Below are 20780 nucleotides of genomic sequence, written 5' to 3'. Positions count from 1 at the left end.
TTTATTGCTCTCCTGAAGGTCTCTTCCTTTTTTCCCTGTGTAAGGGTTTTTACTATCTTTCTTTTTATTTTTTTCCTCACGTTCATGTGCGGTCTTTGGGCAGGATTGTATGTGTACAGATTGTGAAGCCCTTTCAAAGATAATTTGTAATTTTGGGTTATACAAAATGAACTGAATTAAGAAACTCCTGAGCCTTCTTCCATTGCAGGCTATATAGCCGTCGGTGAGTCCAAGTTAATTGAAGGGGAGAGAAGACCTCTCCGTAGTGGTGGAGAGTAGACTGGCTGCCGATGACACCCCTCTGGCTGAGGTAGCATGGTACAGTCCAATTCCCACGACCAGTCTGTAGTCAGGTGTGCTGCAGCAGCGCTAGTTTCTCTGAAGGAGTGGCGGCCGCAGGTACGAGCACACACTGAAGATGTGAAGGAGACGAAGTGTTTTTAGTGTCTTTAAAAAACGTATTTACTGCAGAGACCTAGAAAACATCACCTTAACTTTGGCCTGTTGCTGTTTCGTCACATTTCACGCATGCGCGTGTGCTTTAAGTTTTTCCTGTTTAGTGTTTGCACACCTTTGCTTGCACATGTGCCACACCCTGTCGAGCTCGCCCAACCCGCCAGGAATGCGGTATCAGTTAGAATGGGAGTGGACATCTACACAAAGACGAGGATCATTTCAGACACTGAATGAGAAGACCAACCCTGTGAACAGTTCGCTGTGTTTTACGGGATAGTCCAAGCAAGAACTCCAGGTGAGAGCGACAAGTATATTGCTTTGTGTGATTTAGCTTTTCAGCATCATCTGGACACGAGACTTATCAAGTCTTCAGCTCAATGAGCTTGTGAGATGCTGCTCTGTTTGTCTTATGTATAACAGGTGGTGGGTGTAATGGTGCTGATTAATATGCCATAAGTGAATGGGTACTTATCTTTATTAACATCTAACATATCCCTGTTGGTTCAAGTTGTTTTTACTGCCACATAGGGAATTATAAGTCGTAGTCAGCATGTTAGAGGAGCTTCCTGTAAATGCTAATGACCAGTTGTTAAAGTGTCCGAGACATCCAGCTTCTCCGCCGCTTCGATCACCCTGAAGTTCGATCACCCTTGGGTTCGATCACCCTCAAGTTCGATCACCCTTGGGTTCGATCACCCTCAAGTTCGATCACCCTCGGGTTCGATCATCCTCAAGTTCAATCCCTCCCAGCGGTTCTCCAGGTCATCTAGCGTGACTGTGTGTATCCTCAGCGTGTCATTCTTCAAGAGACGCTCAATAGTGGCAAGACCGCCAAAAGATTTAGTTGCAGACGTGCATCTCGATGAGCTATGCCTCCTTGGTTAAATCAAGTCATGTCTCCACTGGCTGAATAAATCCTAAAAGAGTGATTTGGTTTACAAAGGGGAAAGAAGCTTGCAATGAGATAAAGGTATTACAATAATGTGGGAGATCTACAAATCTCTTGCCAAGTCCGAAGTTCATGCTCTTGAAAATTGAAAAAAAAAGTTCTCTTGAATGGTAAATGGACTGTACTTGTATTTCTTTTATGGTCTTGTGACAAATCAAAGTCTTAACTCTACATGTCATCATTCACACACTAATGGGAGGAGCTACCATGAAGGTACCACCTGTCCATCAGGACTAACTAACATTAATACACTGATGGGAGGAGCTATAAGAGCAATTTCGGGTTAAATGTCTTGCCCAATGACACATGGACAAACAGACTACTACTGACCCTCAGTCGCCCTTAAAAAGGGTGAAAACGTATATGTATGCAACATACTATGGCTGAATGTCGTTTTTTAACTTGTTGAACTGCTGTCTGCCAGTGTCACAGATGGCAGAGAGAAAAGCTGCTGGCACCACCAGAGCTGCCAGACGAAGACGCTGGTGGCATTTGAGACAGAGATGGAGGATGGTCGGGGTGTTTGAGGTCAACCAAGAGCACGAGTTCTACCATCTGACTTCCATGATTAGAGAAGGCATGCATGCTTCCATCCAGGCCACTATAGACGCATCAGTCCAGGTGAAGAATTAGTAAAGGCCACTGGTTATATTACAAACAGGAAACATTGCAGACACAAATTCACTCATGAACACTTCTCCTTTTGCAGGATACGCCTGCAGCTGATGTCATGGTCGAGCAAACTCATGAGGCAGGTAGTGATGTACAGCTGAAAACGTGTTTTTGATTCACAAGCTTTGCCTTTTTTAATATTAATTTGGTCAATTTTGATTATATATTTAAAAGTTGTCATTCATTTATACTTTGATTTTGTTCTCAGTATTCTTGTCAAGCTATTCAAAACAAATGTAATTTTAAAGGCTTCTCTTTCAACCTTGCCTTGCAGGGGTTTGAGATGCAGACATTTGCAGCATCAGCGTTTGCTAAACTGAGGCGTTCACTGGACATCACAGAGGAGGAATATATGGACTCCCTCTGCTCAGATAACTGCTACCTTCAGTTTGTCAGTAACTCCAAGAGCAAGGCAGATTTCTTCATCACGTAAGCATCATCTTCTCATAATTTACACAAACTGATTCTGCACCTCTAATATTTATGAACAATTCTAACTTTCAGTGCCAATTTAGAAATAAGTTTGGTGGGTTTTGTAGTGAGGTGGATGCAAAATTACTGTGCAAAATGCCATCTGACAATTATTTAATTTATTCAAAATCACAAACTTCCCTCAAAGAGCTTTACAATCTGTACACATACGATCAGGAAAAACTTCCCAAAAAACCTTTTAAGGGGAGAAAAAATGGAGGAACCTTCAGGAGAGCAACAGAGGATGGACAGACGCAATATATGTGGGGTAATATGGTACTATGAGCTCTCTAGTGGGGTAATATGGTACTATGAGCTCTGTAGTGGGGTAATATGGTACTATGAGCTCTCTAGTGGGGTAATATGGTACTATGAGCTCTCAAGTGGGGTAATATTGTACTATGAGCTCTCTAGTGGGGTAATATGGTACTATGAGCTCTCTAGTGGGGTAATATGGTACTATGAGCTCTCAAGTGGGGTAATATGGTACTATGAGCTCTCTAGTGGGGTAATATGGTACTATGAGCTCTCAAGTGGGGTAATATGGTACTATGAGCTCTCTAGTGGGGTAATATGGTACTATGAGCTCTCTAGTGGGGTAATATGGTACTATGAGCTCTCTAGTGGGGTAATATGGTACTATGAGCTCTCTAGTGGGGTAATATGGTACTATGAGCTCTCTAGTGGGGTAATATGGTACTATGAGCTCTGTAGTGGGGTAATATGGTACTATGAGCTCTCTAGTGGGGTAATATGGTACTATGAGCTCTCTAGTGGGGTAATATGGTACTATGAGCTCTCTAGTGGGGTAATATGGTACTATGAGCTCTCTAGTGGGGTAATATGGTACTATGAGCTCTCTAGTGGGGTAATATGGTACTATGAGCTCTCTAGTGGGGTAATATGGTACTATGAGCTCTCTAGTGGGGTAATATGGTACTATGAGCTCTGTAGTGGGGTAATATGGTACTATGAGCTCTCTAGTGGGGTAATATGGTACTATGAGCTCTCTAGTGGGGTAATATGGTACTATGAGCTCTCTAGTGGGGTAATATGGTTACCACCCCATGAATTTAAATGATAGATGAATAAGATTGTGGAGGCAAGAAGGACCCCCTATTTCTTCAAATCTTTCTAGAAATTTCTTCAAACAGGAGTACTAACACTAGAGCAAAGCAATATATTGCTGTTGATACGGGGAGATAATGTGTTATTGAGCCCATTTACTGTCTAGTTTCCAGACCTGGTGCAAGCGTCAGTGTAGAAAGCAAGAATGAATCAAACGTTGTCATTGGACGTGACAAAAAAAAAAGCTTTGAATATAGTCTGGGAATTTGCCATATTATTCAATATTGATGTCTGTTGTTTTTTTAACTGGCTGTTCTTGGTTTTAGGAATGACAAGAGATTCTTCCTAAAAACCCAGAGCCGACGCGAGGTGAGATTTCTCCTGTCCAATTTGGGGGCGTACATGGATCACTTGGAGAAATACCCTCATTCCCTGATGGTGAGGTTTCTAGGTAAGAGTAGCTTCGGTTAATGCGGCAGAAGGTATCAACTTCATTCTTGATATCGTTTGGTACCCGACCAAACGGAGTAAGGGTCTGATTTCTGAGTCAAAAACTACCAATGCCCAAAGAAAATGTTCTTAGAGGACACTAAAAAAGATTTGATACCTACAATGAGTTGTGCTGTAGCGTACCATTTATAGAGGAAATGCTACTTAATGCCACAGTCTAGCCTCCACATTGACACTATGCATCAGAATTGATCTGAATCGGCTCAGCAGAGGACAATCTTGATTAATTGATTTACATTCACTTCATCACAGCAGCACATTCTGAAGTTGTGGGAAAAGTAGAGACAAATAGCTTCATTGGTTTCAGGTTGAATTGTGTGAAGTGTGTAACTGATCAAACTGTATGTATAATTATCACCAGCTGGTCATAATTTACCCAATGAATGTTGTCTGGGATTACCTGCTTTGCATTTACTTGAAAGTTCTTTCTCCAACATCTGCATGTTGCCTTAAATACTTATTACATACATACACGCATGTGGTCATTCAAGGATTATTTATTGTCCTCATGCAACACAGGGATGCACAACAAAATGCAGTTGTTGCCCATTTGCAGCTCAAGAAAAACAAGACTCAAAACAAAAAGTCGTTAACTTGTCTTTTCATTTAACATCAGAGGAATCAGGATTAATGCAAATGATTATCTGGACGGACATCAGGAAGTCATCTTTCAAAAGCTGAGCTCGTGTTTGTCCCTCAGCTTTTAAGACTCTAGCAAGACCAACAAGTGCTTTTTCCTTCATCCTGAGATAATTTAATAATATGCATTATTGTTCTCCAAGAATAACAAATGTCAGACTTCTCATCTGTGGCCGATGTTCTGCAGGGATATACTTAGCCTAACATTGTCCTTTTGACTTTCCAGGTGTCCACAGGATTGTTATTCCTAATCAAATGAAGGTATTCTATCAACAGAACAACATGTAGGTACATGAATCTGTCCAGTACCAGTACTAACGATGCAATGTTGTCTGCCTGCTTTCCAGAAGTACTTCATTGTGATGCAGAGTGTGTTCTACCCTGACGAGAGGATCAATATCAGGTACAGTGTACGTTTCAGCTTTGTTGTGTGATTTCTTATGGACTTTATGTTTGTATGAAAACTGACCTTTCTGTTGCATAGATACGACATTAAAGGCTGTGAGGTGGGGAGATGGACTAACCCGGACAAAGGGGGGAAACAAGTAATTAAAGTACTGAAGGACAATAACTTTGAAGGGCAGTCCATTGCATTAGGTGAGTGTCTGCTCCTTTATCATACCTGTCGTTATAGCAATGAAGATCCTTGCACACTAAATGTTGTTGCTTTAGGTCAAGAGCAATCCTGGTTTGCCAATCAAGTGAAAGTGGACACTGCCTTCCTTCATGGGCTCAATGTGCTGGACTACAGTCTCCTGCTGGCGCATCAACCTCTGCACAGAGATGAGCTGGAAGGGAAACACTCTTTGGCAAACCTGGTTTTACGCACCACAAAGTAGGTCTTATATGTCCTTTTGAGCAGGATCAAAACTAATTGTTGTGCATATCCTTATGTCTAATGTTCATATTTTTGTTAGGTCAGTGACCTATAGAAGTTCTACATCCTCATGAAAGCTTTCTTCAAGTGAATGTGCTTTTTAAAGGAAATGCGCCCAACCTTTCTTGCTTCGTTAGATGAGTAGATTGCCACCCCTCCCATGCCCCATGAGCATAACGACTGGAAGCAGGGAAACACCTATAAAACTTCATAAAAAAGCCTACTAACACCATGAAAGGTGTATGAATGTTAATCCTGATTGACAGGTGGTACCTTCAAGGTAGCTCCTCCCATCAGTGTATGAATAACCCACTTTTCCTTGACCTCTGCAGAAACATCACAGGGTCAAAGAAAGATGGGAAGGAGAATTCATGAGGAGTTAAGAAAAGACAACTGCGATGTTTAGAGAATCCGACTTCACTTTCACAATGCGACGTAGTTATGACGCGACGGCAGGTGCATGTTAGTGACATCAGTCTGTCTGCAGTAGTGAAACTACAATATTTCGTTATCCCACTAACGATGTGTCATATGTGTGTCTCGTATCCCCTTATGTTATGGTTTACATGCAGATTATAATCTGATCATAAAAATATGCAGACAATAGTTTATGAAACACCACACAACTTGATGTTTTATTGTAATGTAACATAGTTGATTCAAAAGATGATAATCAGAAACATGAGTCAGACTGAAGAACCCGTCCAATTTAACTCTTTCATTAAAGCTTCTGTTTGGTCTTTCCCAAAGGTCTGTGGACTTAGTTGACAGTCCCACAGAGTCAGACCCCACCACCATTCCATTACTGAAGGAGACCCCGGGGGAGGTCTCGTCAGACACACCAGACTGCGGGATCGGCCGGCCGCGGGCAGCAGCGGAGGGTCCCGATGAAGGGATTCCCCTCCCAGAGATCAACTGCCCAGCGAAAGCAACCAGGACGGACGCAGAAATGCAGGAATTCGTTGAGCATCATCGTAGGCTACTGCCTAACTGCAAAAATGCAATTCATGTGATAGATGGGCCAGATCGTCGACACTTTGTGGGCATTATTGACATCTTTACTGTCTACGGCTGGAAGAAAAAAATGGAAAATCTGTGGAAATCTCTCCGCTACCCAGGCAAGGACTTTTCCACAGTCAGCCCCACCAAATACTCACACAGATTCTGCAAGTGGATTCAGGAGCACTCTCCGGGACCAAATTAAGAAATCATTCAGCTCGGACATGCATTGCAGCTAATGCATCACCCACCCGTTGTTGCACTGTGGTTCTGTCGTGACGCGGTGGCTCCACCAGAATACAATTAGCTGCATAGTGGACCTCTGTGTTAAAGTGTTTGTATAGAAGTTGTAGCCTTGTGTGTAACATAGTTGGGTTGTGGCAGAGGCAGTGATGATGATAGGGGTTCCCGGGTACTGTGGTTGCTGGTTTGAATTAATAAAGACGTAATTGCATGCGCATATAGAAACCTTGCAGTGATATTAGCAGGTTATGGCGAGGAACTCCATGTTATCAGTGTATTATGTATACTTGCTCAGACCCAGTTCTCCTTTGCCTCTTCTCTTTATACATGAACTCTGTTTTGTGAATTGGGATATATTTATCTTAGTTTTACTGGTTTGATATGAGTTGCTTGAGTGAGTTACGCCAGGACGACACGCATGGATAACTCCGTCAAGCTACTAAGCTAGCATATCAAGCTCAGTTAGCATCACTTCCAACGGACCCAGGACTGCGTTGAAGAAACACAAGGTGGATAAAAACAGGCACATTTTATCAAAAATAATTGATTGGGTTAAGTTTATGTGGGCTTTTGAGCTGCGATTGCATGACGAGACTGAGTCCTGGAGGTGCAAGACAGCCAGGCACGTCAAGGACGGCACAACACGAGCTGTTAGACGGCATGTTGTCAGTTAATAGATATGTAAGTAACCCAGTGTGTGTTCTGGCTTTAGAAATGGTTTGTCAGTCAATACAAAAGTTGTAATAACTGTCTGTTTTTTGGAAATCAGTGTCTGTGTGTGTGTGTGTTTAGGAAATTATTAGTGCTGTTTAGCGATTAAAATATTGAATCGCAATTAATCGCATTTTTTTCATTTTAATGCTCTTAACATGAAAAAATGGATTGGTTCGCTTTATGCTAATCTTTTATTTTATTGAAAAAAACAACTGCGAAGCAGGGTGGTTCAAAATAAAAATTTAATTTGCACATTTCAGGTAAACAAGGGCGAGAGAGAGGTAGAGAGATTATTTTAATTACTTATTGTTTTATTATTGTTTTTATCTGTATAAGTTGGCTTCGTCGGTCCTGTCGTTGTCGTTAGCATCAGCTGTGTGGTTGGCCGTCGAGTGGTATTTCAGACTGGATAGCTACGATGATAACTCAGTTCACAATGACAAATGGCTCATACCACTTCCGTCTTGTCAACGGAACCGTCTGACAACTCGTTGAAAGTAAACTTTCCATTTATTAGCGTCTTATCATTCATTTTGCCGTATCGCGCTCCCCATTCATTTCAACCCGTAACGTTAGCCTAGCTTCAGAGCGAAAACGGCGTGTCTATTGTTTTGCTTCCGGTTGAGCAACTGCCGGTTAAACTACATCCGGTGTGGAAAAATGAAAACGCGTCAATGGCGGTAATAAAATTAACGGCGTTAAAATTGGTTTGCGGTAACGCCGTTAATAACGTGCTAACTGGATATCGGTTTTGAAAGAAAGGGGGAAAATAAAATAACGTGCATGCAAGGCCACATGCACGGTCTAACACAGTGTTAGATGCCTGGGTTAGTGCAGACCTCCCTCACACTGAGCTCATTATCACTCTGCTGGGTTGCAGCCGCGGGCGATGCTCATCCTTCCATACTTTACCTCCTCAGGGGCGCGATCCATCCGTCCATACTCACCTCCTCCGCGGGAGGGAAGGCCTACAACCTCCAGGGAGGCCTTCACCTGAGAGTTCACAACCCAGTCTCGAACTCGGGGCTCTCGTGCGCCAGGCAAACACCATACCCAGTGCACCACCGTGTTAGACAAATATGTAGAAATAGATGGATATATTTATCTTAGTTTTACTGGTTTGATATGAGTTATTTGAGTGAGTTACGCCAGGAGGACACGCATGGCTAACTCCGTCAAGCTACTAAGCTAGCATATCAAGCTAAGTTAGCATCACTACCCACGAACGCAGGACTGCGTTGAAGAAACACAACAAGGTGGATAAAAACAGGCACATTTTATCAAAAATAATTGATTGGGTGACGTTTGTGTGGGCTTTTAAGCTGCCCTTGCATGACGAGAGACTGAGTCCTGGAGGAGCAAGACAGCCAGGCACGTCAAGGGCGGCACAACACGAGTTGTTGGACGGCATGTTGTCGGTTAATAGATATGTAAGTAACCCAGTGTGTGTTCTGACTTTAGAAATGGTTTGTCAATCAATACAAAAGTTGTAAAAACTGTCTGTTTTTAGGAAATCTGTGTGTGTGGGTGTGTTTAGAAAATTATTAGTGCTGTCAAGCAATTAATCACATTCATGTCATAGTTAACTCGGGATTGATCGCAATTAATCGCTTCCCCCCCCCTTCATTTTAACGCTCTTAACATGAAGAAGTGGATTGGTTTGCTTTATGCAAATGTTTTATTTTATTGAAAAAAACAACTGCGAAGCAGGGTGGTTCAAAATAAAATTTTAATTTGCACATTTCGGGCAAACAAGCGTTTACAAAATACAATTATTAAATGCACAATTCAGGTAAACAAGGGCGAGAGAGAGAGGTAGAGAGATTATTTTAATTACTTATTGTTTTATTATTGTTTTTATCTGTATAAGTTGGCTTCGTCGGTCCTGTCGTTGGATGCGATGTGTATGAAATCAGGTAGATCCTCGTCCTCCACAACGCTAACAGGCTACACGCAGTAGCATCATTTAGCTGTGGCTGCAGTAAGTTTGTTCTTCGTTGTGGTGTCCATGTGTTTCTGTCTGAAGTCATCCGTTCGTGTCTGGCCGTGACGAGGGGGCGCAGAGTTAGCATCAGCTGTGTGGTTGGCCGTCGAGTGGTATTTCAGACTGGATAGCTACGATGATAACTCAGTTCACAATGACAAATGGCTCATACCACTTCCGTCTTGTCAACGGAACCGTCTGACAACTCGTTGAAAGTAAACTTTCCATTTATTAGCGTCTTATCATTCATTTTGCCATATCGCGCTCCCCTTTCACTTCAACCCGTAACATTAACCTAGCTTCCGAGCGAAAACGGCGTGCCTATTGTTTTGCTTCCGGTTGAGCAACTGCCGGTTAAACTACATCCGGTGTTGAAAAATGAAAACGCGTCAATGGCGGTAATAAAATTAACGGCGTTAAAATTGGTTTGCGGTAACGCCGTTAATAACGTGCTAACTGGATATCGGTTTTGAAAGAAAGGGGGAAAACAAAAATAACGTGCATGTAGGGCCACATGCACGGTCTAACACAGTGTTAGATGCCTGGGTTAGTGCAGACCTCCCTCACACTGAGCCCATTAACACTCTGCTGGGTTGCAGCCGCGGGCGATGCTCATCCTTCCATACTTTACCTCCTCAGGGGCGCGATCCATCCGTCCATACTCACCTCCTCCGCGGGAGGGAAGGCCTACAACCTCCAGGGAGGCCTTCACCTGAGAGTTCACAACCCAGTCTCGAACACGAGGCTCTCGTGCGCCAGGCAAACACCATACCCAGTGCACCACCGTGTTAGACAAATATATAGAAATAGATGGATATATTTATAGTTTAGTTTTACTGGTGTGATATGAGTTGCTTGAGTGAGTTACGCCAGGAGGACACGCATGGCTAACTCCGTCAAGCTACTAAGCTAGCATATCAAGCTAAGTTAGCATCACTACACACGGACGCAGGACTGCGTTGAAGAAACGCAACAAGGTGGATAAAAACATTTTATCCTAAATAATTGATTGGGTGACGTTTGTGTGGGCTTTTGAGCTGCGATTGCATAACGAGACTGAGTCCTGGAGGAGCAAGACAGCCAGGCACGTCAAGGGCGGCACAACACGAGTTGTCGGTTAATAGATATGTAAGTAACCCAGTGTGTGTTCTGGTTTTAGAAATGGTTTGTCAATCAATACAAAAGTTGTAATAACTGCCTGTTTTTAGGAAATCGGTGTGTGTGTTTAGGAAATTATTAGTGCTGTCAAGCGATTAAAATATTTAATCGCGTTTAATGTATTCATGTCATAGTTAACTCGCGATTAATCGCATTTTTCCCCTTCATTTTAATGCTCTTAACATGAAACAGTGGATCGGTTTGCTTTATGGAAATGTTTTATTTTATTGAGAAAAAAACAACTGCCAAACAGGGTGGTTCAAAATAAAATTTTAATTTGCACATTTCAGGTAAACAAGGGTTTACAAAATACAATTATTAAATGCACATTTCAGGTAAACAAGGGCGAGAGAGAGGTATAGAGATTATTTTAATTACTTATTGGTTTATTATTGTTTTTATCTGTATAAGTTGGCTTCGTCGGTCCTGTCGTTGGATGCGATGTGTGTTAAATCAGCTAGATCCTCGTCCTCCACAACGCTAACAGGCTACACGCAGTAGCATCATTTAGCTGTGGCTGCAGTACATTTGTTCTTCGTTGTGGTGTCCATGTGTTTCTGTCTGAAGTCATCCGTTTGTGTCTGGCCGTGACGAGGGGGCGCAGAGTTAGCATCAGCTGTGTGGTTGGCCGTCGAGTGGTATTTCAGACTGGATAGCTACGATGATAGCTCAGTTCACAATGACAAATGGCTCATACCACTTCCGTCTTGTCAACGGAACCGTCTGACAACTCGTTGAAAGTAAACTTTCCATTTATTAGCGTCTTATCATTCATTTTGCCATATCGCGCTCCCCATTCATTTCAACCCGTAACGTTAGCCTAGCTTCAGAGCGAAAACGGCGTGCCTATTGTTTTGCTTCCGGTTGAGCAACAGCCGGTTAAACTACATCCGGTGTTGAAAAATGAAAATGCGTCAATGGCGGTAATAAAATTGACGATGTTTGCGGTAACGCCGTTAATAACGTGCTAACCGGATATCGGTTTTGAAAGAAAGGGGGAAAACAAAAATAACGTGCATGTAGGGCCACATGCACGGTCTAACACAGTGTTAGATGCCTGGGTTAGTGCAGACCTCCCTCACACTGAGCTCATTATCACTCTGCTGGGTTGCAGCCGCGGGCGATGCTCATCCTTCCATACTTTACCTCCTCAGGGGCGCGATCCATCCGTCCATACTCACCTCCTCCGCGGGAGGGAAGGCCTACAACCTCCAGGGAGGCCTTCACCTGAGAGTTCACAACCCAGTCTCGATCTCGGGGCTCTCGTGCGCCAGGCAAACACCATACCCAGTGCACCACCGTGTTAGACAAATATGTAGATATAGATGGATATATTTATCTTAGTTTTACTGGTTTGATATGAGTTATTTGAGTAAGTTACGCCAGGAGGACAGTCATGGATAACTCCGTCAAGCTACTAAGCTAGCATATCAAGCTAAGTTAGCATCACTACCCACGGGCGCAGGACTGCGTTGAAGAAACACAAGGTGGATGAAAACAGGCACATTTTATCCAAAATGATTGATTGTGTGAAGTTTATGTGGGCTTTTAAGCTGCCCTTGCATGAGTAGACTGAGTCCTGGAGGAGCAAGACAGCCAAGCTCGTCAAGGACGGCACGTCACGAGCTGCTGGACGGCATGTTGTCAGTTAATAGATATGTAAGTAACCCAGTGTGTGTTCTGGCTTTAGAAATGGTTTATCAATCTATACAAAAGTTGTAATAACTGTGTTTTTTAGGAAATCAGTGTGTGTGTGTGTGTGTTTAGTAAATTATTAGTACTGTCAAGTGATTAAAATATTTAATTGCGATTAATGCATTCATGTCATAGTTAACTCGCGATTAATCGCATTTTGCCCCTTCATTTTAATGCTCTTAACATGAAAAAGTGGATTAGTTTGCTTTATGGAAATGTTTTATTTTATTGAGAAAAAAACAACTGCCAAACAGGGTGGTTCAAAATAAAATTTTAATTTGCACATTTCAGGTAAACAAGGGCGAGAGAGAGGTAGAGAGATTATTTTAATGACAAATGGCTCATACCACTTCCGTCTTGTCAACGAAACCGTCTGACAACTCGTTGAAAGTAAACTTTCCATTTATTAGCGTCTTATCATTCATTTTGCCGTATCGCGCTCCCCATTCATTTCAACCCGTAACGTTAGCCTAGCTTCTGAGCGAAAACGGCGTGCCTATTGTTTTGCTTCCGGTTGAGCAACAGCCGGTTAAACTACATCCGGTGTTGAAAAATGAAAATGCGTCAATGGCGGTAATAAAATTGACGATGTTTGCGGTAACGCCGTTAATAACGTGCTAACGTGCTTCATTTCAACCCGTAACGTTAGCCTAGCTTCCAAGCGAAAACGGCGTGCCTTTTGTTTTGCTTCCGGTTGAGCAACTGCCGGTTAAACTACATCCGGTGTTGAAAAATGAAAACGCGTTAATGGCGTTAATAAAATTGACGGCGTTAAAATTGGTTTGCGGTAACGCCGTTAATAACGTGCTAATCTGACAGCACTAGAAATGATCAATACATTTGAAATCATCAGTGAAGTGCAAGAATGTGTGTGTGTGTGTGTGTGTGTGTGTGTGTGTGTGTGTGTGTGTGTGTGTGTGTGTGTGTGTGTGTGTGTGTGTGTGTGCGCGTGCGTATCTCAAAGAATTCAAGGTTCAAGGTTTTTATTTTGCCATTTGTGCATAGACCAACAGTCCAGACACATTGGAACTCTTTTCGCAGGGCTCTCTGAATCAGATTTTTAAAATAGAAACACACGATAATAGGAAGGAGAAAGAATATAAACTATGGAGAAAAACACTATGCATACATACATATTAAAAACATTGTAAAAAACAAAGATTGTAGTTCATGTGATAATTGTGTGTGTCAGGTCCCGGAGTCGGCTGGATTTTGGCTGCTGAGTATCCTTCTGCAGTTTTTCCACTAATCCTGTTTGAACTCTTCAATGAAGCCATCCTCATACAACCTCTGGAGAGAGGTGTTCACATAGTACTCTCCATGTTCATACTCTGACAGGCACAAGAACATTGCTTTAAAAAAAAAACCCAGTGCTAATCTGCATGTACAATGTTTCATCATTTGGTGATTGTCATTGATTTAACTCAATGTTTTCTTTCTGGAATGATCCAGGCCCTCTCTGGTTTTGTGGCTCTCCGGGACATGGTCAGACACACAGAAACCATTTCATCTCCGACAGGTTGACTGAATTCTGAAGCTCCGACGTCCCCGCAACACACACACACACACACACACACACACACACACACACGCACGTACACACACACACACACATACACACACACACCCTCCCTTACGGCTGATGACAAAAAGATGTGTAACTTGTTGTATTACACAGTACATTGTTTTATTTCCTCCACACAAATGAGAATGAAATAGAAAAAAAGGTGTGAACATATTTATTTTTATGTTTTAGTCACGTTATATTCCACCATTGTATGTTTTTGTAGCATTGCAATAAATGGAATGAAACACACCGTATCCAAGAGGTCCAAAGGTTTTGTCACCGTTGCTATAAATACTGTGCAAAAATATAAATTTGTATCAAAATGGAAAAAGGGACATTGTAATTATTTACCGTTGTTAGGTACATGGATGAGGAAAACCTGACAAAGTAGAGACATAACTCTTGATTAATCTGAATGTACCTCAAGATGTACTAATCCATGTGTGTGAGCGAGGGAGTAAGTATTGTGCAACATTTTTTTGCACTGTAATTATTTAGGCTATTATAGTTGTATAAAAATTGTAGTTCTTTAATGATATCCAATATGCTCAGTTGATATATATTTTGTATTTATTTAGATATAATAGTTTTTTTTTCGCACTATAGAATGAATTATCTGCAAAATCAGTATGAACTGGCAAAGTTATAGGTAAGGTGTGCTCAATAAATTAGTGAATTTTAATAAAGGATTTTTCAACTTTATTCTTAAACTAGTGAATAATAACATTAACTTTATAACCACTCATATCATGACAATTGTTTCTCCTTAACTGAGCAACCGGATATCGGTTTTGTAAGAAAGGGGGAAAATAAAATAACGTGCATGCAAGGCCACATGCACGGTCTAACACAGTGTTAGATGCCTGGGTTAGTGCAGACCTCCCTCACACTGAGCTCATTATCACTCTGCTGGGTTGCAGCCGCGGGCGATGCTCATCCTTCCATACTTTACCTCCTCAGGGGCGCGATCCATCCGTCCATACTCACCTCCTCCGCGGGAGGGAAGGCCTACAACCTCCAGGGAGGCCTTCACCTGAGAGTTCACAACCCAGTCTCGATCTCGGGGCTCTCGTGCGCCAGGCAAACACCATACCCAGTGCACCACCGTGTTAGACAAATATGTAGATATAGATGGATATATTTATCTTAGTTTTACTAGTTTGATATGAGTTATTTGAGTGAGTTACGCCAGGAGGACACGCATGGCTAACTCCGTCAAGCTACTAAGCTAGCATATCAAGCTAAGTTAGCATCACTACCCACGAACGCAGGACTGCGTTGAAGAAACACAACAAGGTGGATAAAAACAGGCACATTTTATCAAAAATAATTGATTGGGTGACGTTTGTGTGGGCTTTTAAGCTGCCCTTGCATGAGGAGAGACTGAGTCCTGGAGGAGCAAGACAGCCAGGCACGTCAAGGACGGCACAACACGAGCTGTTGGACGGCATGTTGTCAGTTAATAGATATGTAAGTAACCCAGTGTGTGTTCTGGCTTTAGAAATGGTTTGTCAATCAATACAAAAGTTGTAAAAACTGTCTGTTTTTAGGAAATCTGTGTGTGTGTGGGTGTGTGTTTAGAAAATTATTAGTGCTGTCAAGCGATTAATCACATTCATGTCATAGCTAACTCGCGATTGATCGCAATTAATCGCTTTTCCTCCCTTCATTTTAACGCTCTTAACATGAAAAAGTGGATTGGTTTGCTTTATGCAAATGTTTTATTTTATTGAAAAAAACAACTGCGAAGCAGGGTGGTTCAAAATAAAATTTTAATTTGCACATTTCGGGCAAACAAGCGTTTACAAAATACAATTATTAAATGCACAATTCAGGTAAACAAGGGCGAGAGAGAGGTAGAGAGATTATTTTAATTACTTATTGTTTTATTATTGTTTTTATCTGTATAAGTTGGCTTCGTCGGTCCTGTCGTTGGATGCGATGTGTATGAAATCAGGTAGATCCTCGTCCTACACAACGCTAACAGGCTACACGCAGTAGCATCATTTAGCTGTGGCTGCAGTAGGTTTGTTCTTCGTTGTGGTGTCCATGTGTTTCTGTCTGAAGTCATCCGTTCGTGACGAGGGGGCGCAGAGTTAGCATCAGCTGTGTGGTTGGCCGTCGAGTGGTATTTCAGACTGGATAGCTACGATGATAGCTCAGTTCACAATGACAAATGGCTCATACCACTTCCGTCTTGTCAACGGAACCGTCTGACAACTCGTTGAAAGTAAACTTTCCATTTATTAGCGTCTTATCATTCATTTTGCTGTATCGCGCTCCCCATTCATTTCAACCCGTAACGTTAGCCTAGCTTCAGAGCGAAAACGGCGTGTCTATTGTTTTGCTTCCGGTTGAGCAACAGCCGGTTAAACTACATCCGGTGTTGAAAAATGAAAATGCATCAATGGCGGTAATAAAATTGACGATGTTTGCGGTAACGCCGTTAATAACGTGCTAACCGGATATCGGTTTTGAAAGAAAGGGGGAAAATAAAGTAACGTGCATGCAAGGCCACATGCACGGTCTAACACAGTGTTAGATGCCTGGGTTAGTGCAGACCTCCCTCACACTGAGCTCATTATCACTCTGCTGGGTTGCAGCCGCGGGCGATGCTCATCCTTCCATACTTTACCTCCTCAGGGGCGCGATCCATCCGTCCATACTCACCTCCTCCGCGGGAGGGAAGGCCTACAACCTCCAGGGAGGCCTTCACCTGAGAGTTCACAACCCAGTCTCGAACTCGGGGCTCTCGTGCGCCAGGCAAACACCATACCCAGTGCACCACCGTGTTAGACAAAAATGTAGATATAGATGGATATATTTATCTTAGTTTTACTGGTTTGATATGAGTTATTTGAGTGAGTTAAGCCAGGAGGACACGCATGGCTAACTCCGTCAAGCTACTAAGCTAGCATATCAAGCTAAGTTAGCATCACTACCCACGGGCGCAGGACTGCGTTGAAGAAACACAAGGTGGATGAAAACAGGCACATTTTATCCAAAATGATTGATTGTGTGAAGTTTATGTGGGCTTTTAAGCTGCCCTTGCATGAGTAGACTGAGTCCTGGAGGAGCAAGACAGCCAAGCACGTCAAGGACGGCACGTCACGAGCTGCTGGACGGCATGTTGTCAGTTAATAGATATGTAAGTAACCCAGTGTGTGTTCTGGCTTTAGAAATGGTTTATCAATCTATACAAAAGTTGTAATAACTGTGTTTTTTAGGAAATCTGTGTGTGTGTGTGTGTGTGTGTGTGTTTAGTAAATTATTAGTACTGTCAAGTGATTAAAATATTTAATCGCGATTAATGCATTCATGTCATAGTTAACTCGCGATTAATCGCATTTTGCCCCTTCATTTTAATGCTCTTAACATGAAAAAGTGGATTAGTTTGCTTTATGGAAATGTTTTATTTTATTGAGAAAAAAACAACTGCCAAACAGGGTGGTTCAAAATAAAATTTTAATTTGCACATTTCAGGTAAACAAGGGCGAGAGAGAGGTAGAGAGATTATTTTAATGACAAATGGCTCATACCACTTCCGTCTTGTCAACGGAACCGTCTGACAACTCGTTGAATGTAAACTTTCCATTTATTAGCGTCTTATCATTCATTTTGCCGTATCGCGCTCCCCATTCATGTCAACCCGTAACGTTAGCCTAGCTTCAGAGCGAAAACGGCGTGTCTATCGTTTTGCTTTCGGTTGAGCAACTGCCGGTTAAACTACATCCGGTGTTGAAAAATGAAAATGCATCAATGGCGGTAATAAAATTGACGATGTTTGCGGTAACGCCGTTAATAACGTGCTAACGTGCTTCATTTCAACCCGTAACGTTAGCCTAGCTTCCAAGCGAAAACGGCATGCCTTTTGTTTTGCTTCCGGTTGAGCAACTGCCGGTTAAACTACATCCGGTGTTGAAAAATGAAAATGCGTTAATGGCGTTAATAAAATTGACGGCGTTAAAATTGGTTTGCGGTAACGCCGTTAATAACGTGCTAATCTGACAGCACAAGAAATGATCAATACATTTGAAATCATCAGTGAAGTGCAAGAATGTGTGTGTGTGTGTGTGTGTGTGTGTGTGTGTGTGTGTGTGTGTGTGTGTGTGCGCGCGCGCGCGCGTACCTCAAAGAATTCAAGGTTCAAGGTTTTTATTTTGCCATTTGTGCATAGACCAACAGTCCAGACACATTGGAACTCTTTTCGCAGGGCTCTCTGAATCAGATTTTTAAAATAGAAACACACGATAATAGGAAGGAGAAAGAATATAAACTATGGAGAAAAACACTATGCATACATACATATTAAAAACATTGTAAAAAACAAAGATTGTAGTTCATGTGATAATTGTGTGTGTCAGGTCCCGGAGTCGGCTGGATTTTGGCTGCTGAGCATCCTGCTGCAGTTTTTCCACTAATCCTGTTTCAACTCTTCAATGAAGCCATCCTCATACAACCTCTGGAGAGAGGTGTTCACATAGTACTCTCCATTTTCATACTCTGACAGGCACAAGAACATTGCTTTAAAAAAAAAAACCCAGTGCTAATCTGTACAATGTTTCATCATTTGGTGATTGTCATTGATTTAACTCAATGTTTTCTTTCTGGAATGATTCAGGCCCTCTCTGGTTTTGTGGCTCTCCGGGACATAGTCAGACACACAGAAACCATTTCATCTCCGACAGGTTGACTGAATTCTGAAGCTCCGACGTCCCCGCAACACACACACACACACACACACACACACACACACACACACACACACACACACACACACACACACACACACCCTCCCTTACGGCTGATGACAAAAAGATGTGTAACTTGTTGTATTACACAGTACATTGTTTTATTTCCTCCACACAAATGAGAATGAAATAGAAAAAAAGGTGTGAACATATTTATTTTTATGTTTTAGTCACGTTATATTCCACCATTGTATGTTTTTGTAGCATTGCAATAAATGGAATGAAACACACCGTATCCAAGAGGTCCAAAGGTTTTGTCACCGTTGCTATAAATACTGTGCAAAAATATAAATTTGTATCAAAATTGAAAAAGGGACATTGTAATTATTTACCGTTGTTAGGTACACGGATGAGGAAAACCTGACAAAGTAGAGACATAACTCTTGATTAATCTGAATGTACCTCAAGATGTACTAATCCATGTGTGTGAGCGAGGGAGTAAGTATTGTGCAACATTTTTTTGCACTGTAATTATTTAGGCTATTATAGTTGTATAGAAATTGTAGTTCTTTAATGATATCCAATATGCTCAGTTGATATATATTTTGTATTTATTTAGATATAATAGGTTTTTTTTGCACTATAGAATGAATTATCTGCAAAATCAGTATGAACTGGCAAAGTTACAGGTAAGGTGTGCTCAATAAATTAGTGAATTTTAATAAAGGATTTTTCAACTTTATTCTTAAACTAGTGAATAATAACATTAACTTTATAACCACTCATATCATGACAATTGTTTCTCCTTAACTGAGCAACCGGATATCGGTTTTGAAAGAAAGGGGGAAAATAAAATAACGTGCATGCAAGGCCACATGCACGGTCTAACACAGTGTTAGATGCCTGGGTTAGTGCAGACCTCCCTCACACTGAGCTCATTAACACTGCTGGGTTGCAGCCGCGGGCGATGCTCATCCTTCCATACTTTACCTCCTCAGGGGCGCGATCCATCCGTCCATACTCACCTCTTCCGCGGGAGGGAAGGCCTACAACCTCCAGGGAGGCCTTCACCTGAGAGTTCACAACCCAGTCTCGAACTCCGGGCTCTCGTGCGCCAGGCAAACACCATACCCAGCGCACCACCGTGTTAGACAAATATATAGATATAGATGGATATATTTATCTTAATTTTACTGGTCTGATATGAGTTATTTGAGTGAGTTACGCCAGGACGACACGCATGGATAACTCCGTCAAGCTACTAAGCTAGCATATCAAGCTAAGTTAGCATCACTACCCACGGGCGCAGGACTGCGTTGAAGAAACACAACAAGGTGGATAAAAACAGGCACATTTTATCCAAAATAATTGATTGTGTGCCCCTTCATTTTAATGCTCTTAACATGAAAAAGTGGATTAGTTTGCTTTATGGAAATGTTTTATTTTATTGAGAAAAAAACAACTGCCAAACAGGGTGGTTCAAAATAAAATTTTAATTTGCACATTTCAGGTAAACAAGGGCGAGAGAGAGGTAGAGAGATTATTTTAATGACAAATGGCTCATACCACTTCCGTCTTGTCAACGGAACCGCCCGACAACTCGTTGAAAGTAAACTTTCCATTTATTAGCGTCTTATCATTCATTTTGCCGTATCGCGCTCCCCATTCATTTCAACCCGTAACGTTAGCCTAGCTTCAGAGCGAAAACGGCGTATCTATTGTTTTGCTTCCGGTTGAGCAACAGCCGGTTAAACTACATCCGGTGTTGAAAAATGAAAATGCGTCAATGGCGGTAATAAAATTGACGATGTTTGCGGTAACGCCGTTAATAACGTGCTAACGTGCTTCATTTCAACCCGTAACGTTAGCCTAGCTTCCAAGCGAAAACGGCGTGCCTTTTGTTTTGCTTCCGGTTGAGCAACTGCCGGTTAAACTACATCCGGTGTTGAAAAATGAAAATGCGTTAATGGCGTTAATAAAATTGACGGCGTTAAAATTGGTTTGCGGTAACGCCGTTAATAACGTGCTAATCTGACAGCACTAGAAATGATCAATACATTTGAAATCATCAGTGAAGTGCAAGAATG

General features: G+C 42.0%; 1 protein-coding gene across 1 annotated transcript; it reads left to right on the top strand.

Annotated features, from left to right (window-relative positions):
• Nucleotides 1-315: 315 nt before the first annotated feature.
• Nucleotides 316-7192, top strand: LOC137805161 (phosphatidylinositol 4-phosphate 5-kinase-like protein 1). Its single transcript, XM_068604957.1, has 10 exons — nt 316-399; nt 1838-2026; nt 2115-2156; nt 2352-2506; nt 3943-4067; nt 4992-5026; nt 5113-5168; nt 5250-5362; nt 5438-5600; nt 6393-7192. The coding sequence occupies exons 1-10, from the start codon at nt 316-318 to the stop codon at nt 6844-6846; spliced, it is 1416 nt and encodes a 471-aa protein (XP_068461058.1). The 3' UTR covers nt 6847-7192.
• Nucleotides 7193-20780: the final 13588 nt, after the last annotated feature.

Source organism: Clinocottus analis, unplaced genomic scaffold (assembly GCF_023055335.1).
Source record: "Clinocottus analis isolate CAN_PGR_092001 unplaced genomic scaffold, fCliAna1.0.p SCAF_7, whole genome shotgun sequence".
Lineage (NCBI taxonomy): Eukaryota > Metazoa > Chordata > Actinopteri > Perciformes > Cottidae > Clinocottus > Clinocottus analis.
Note: the sequence above shows the minus strand (reverse complement) of the source record. Positions and strands in the feature narration are given on the sequence as shown.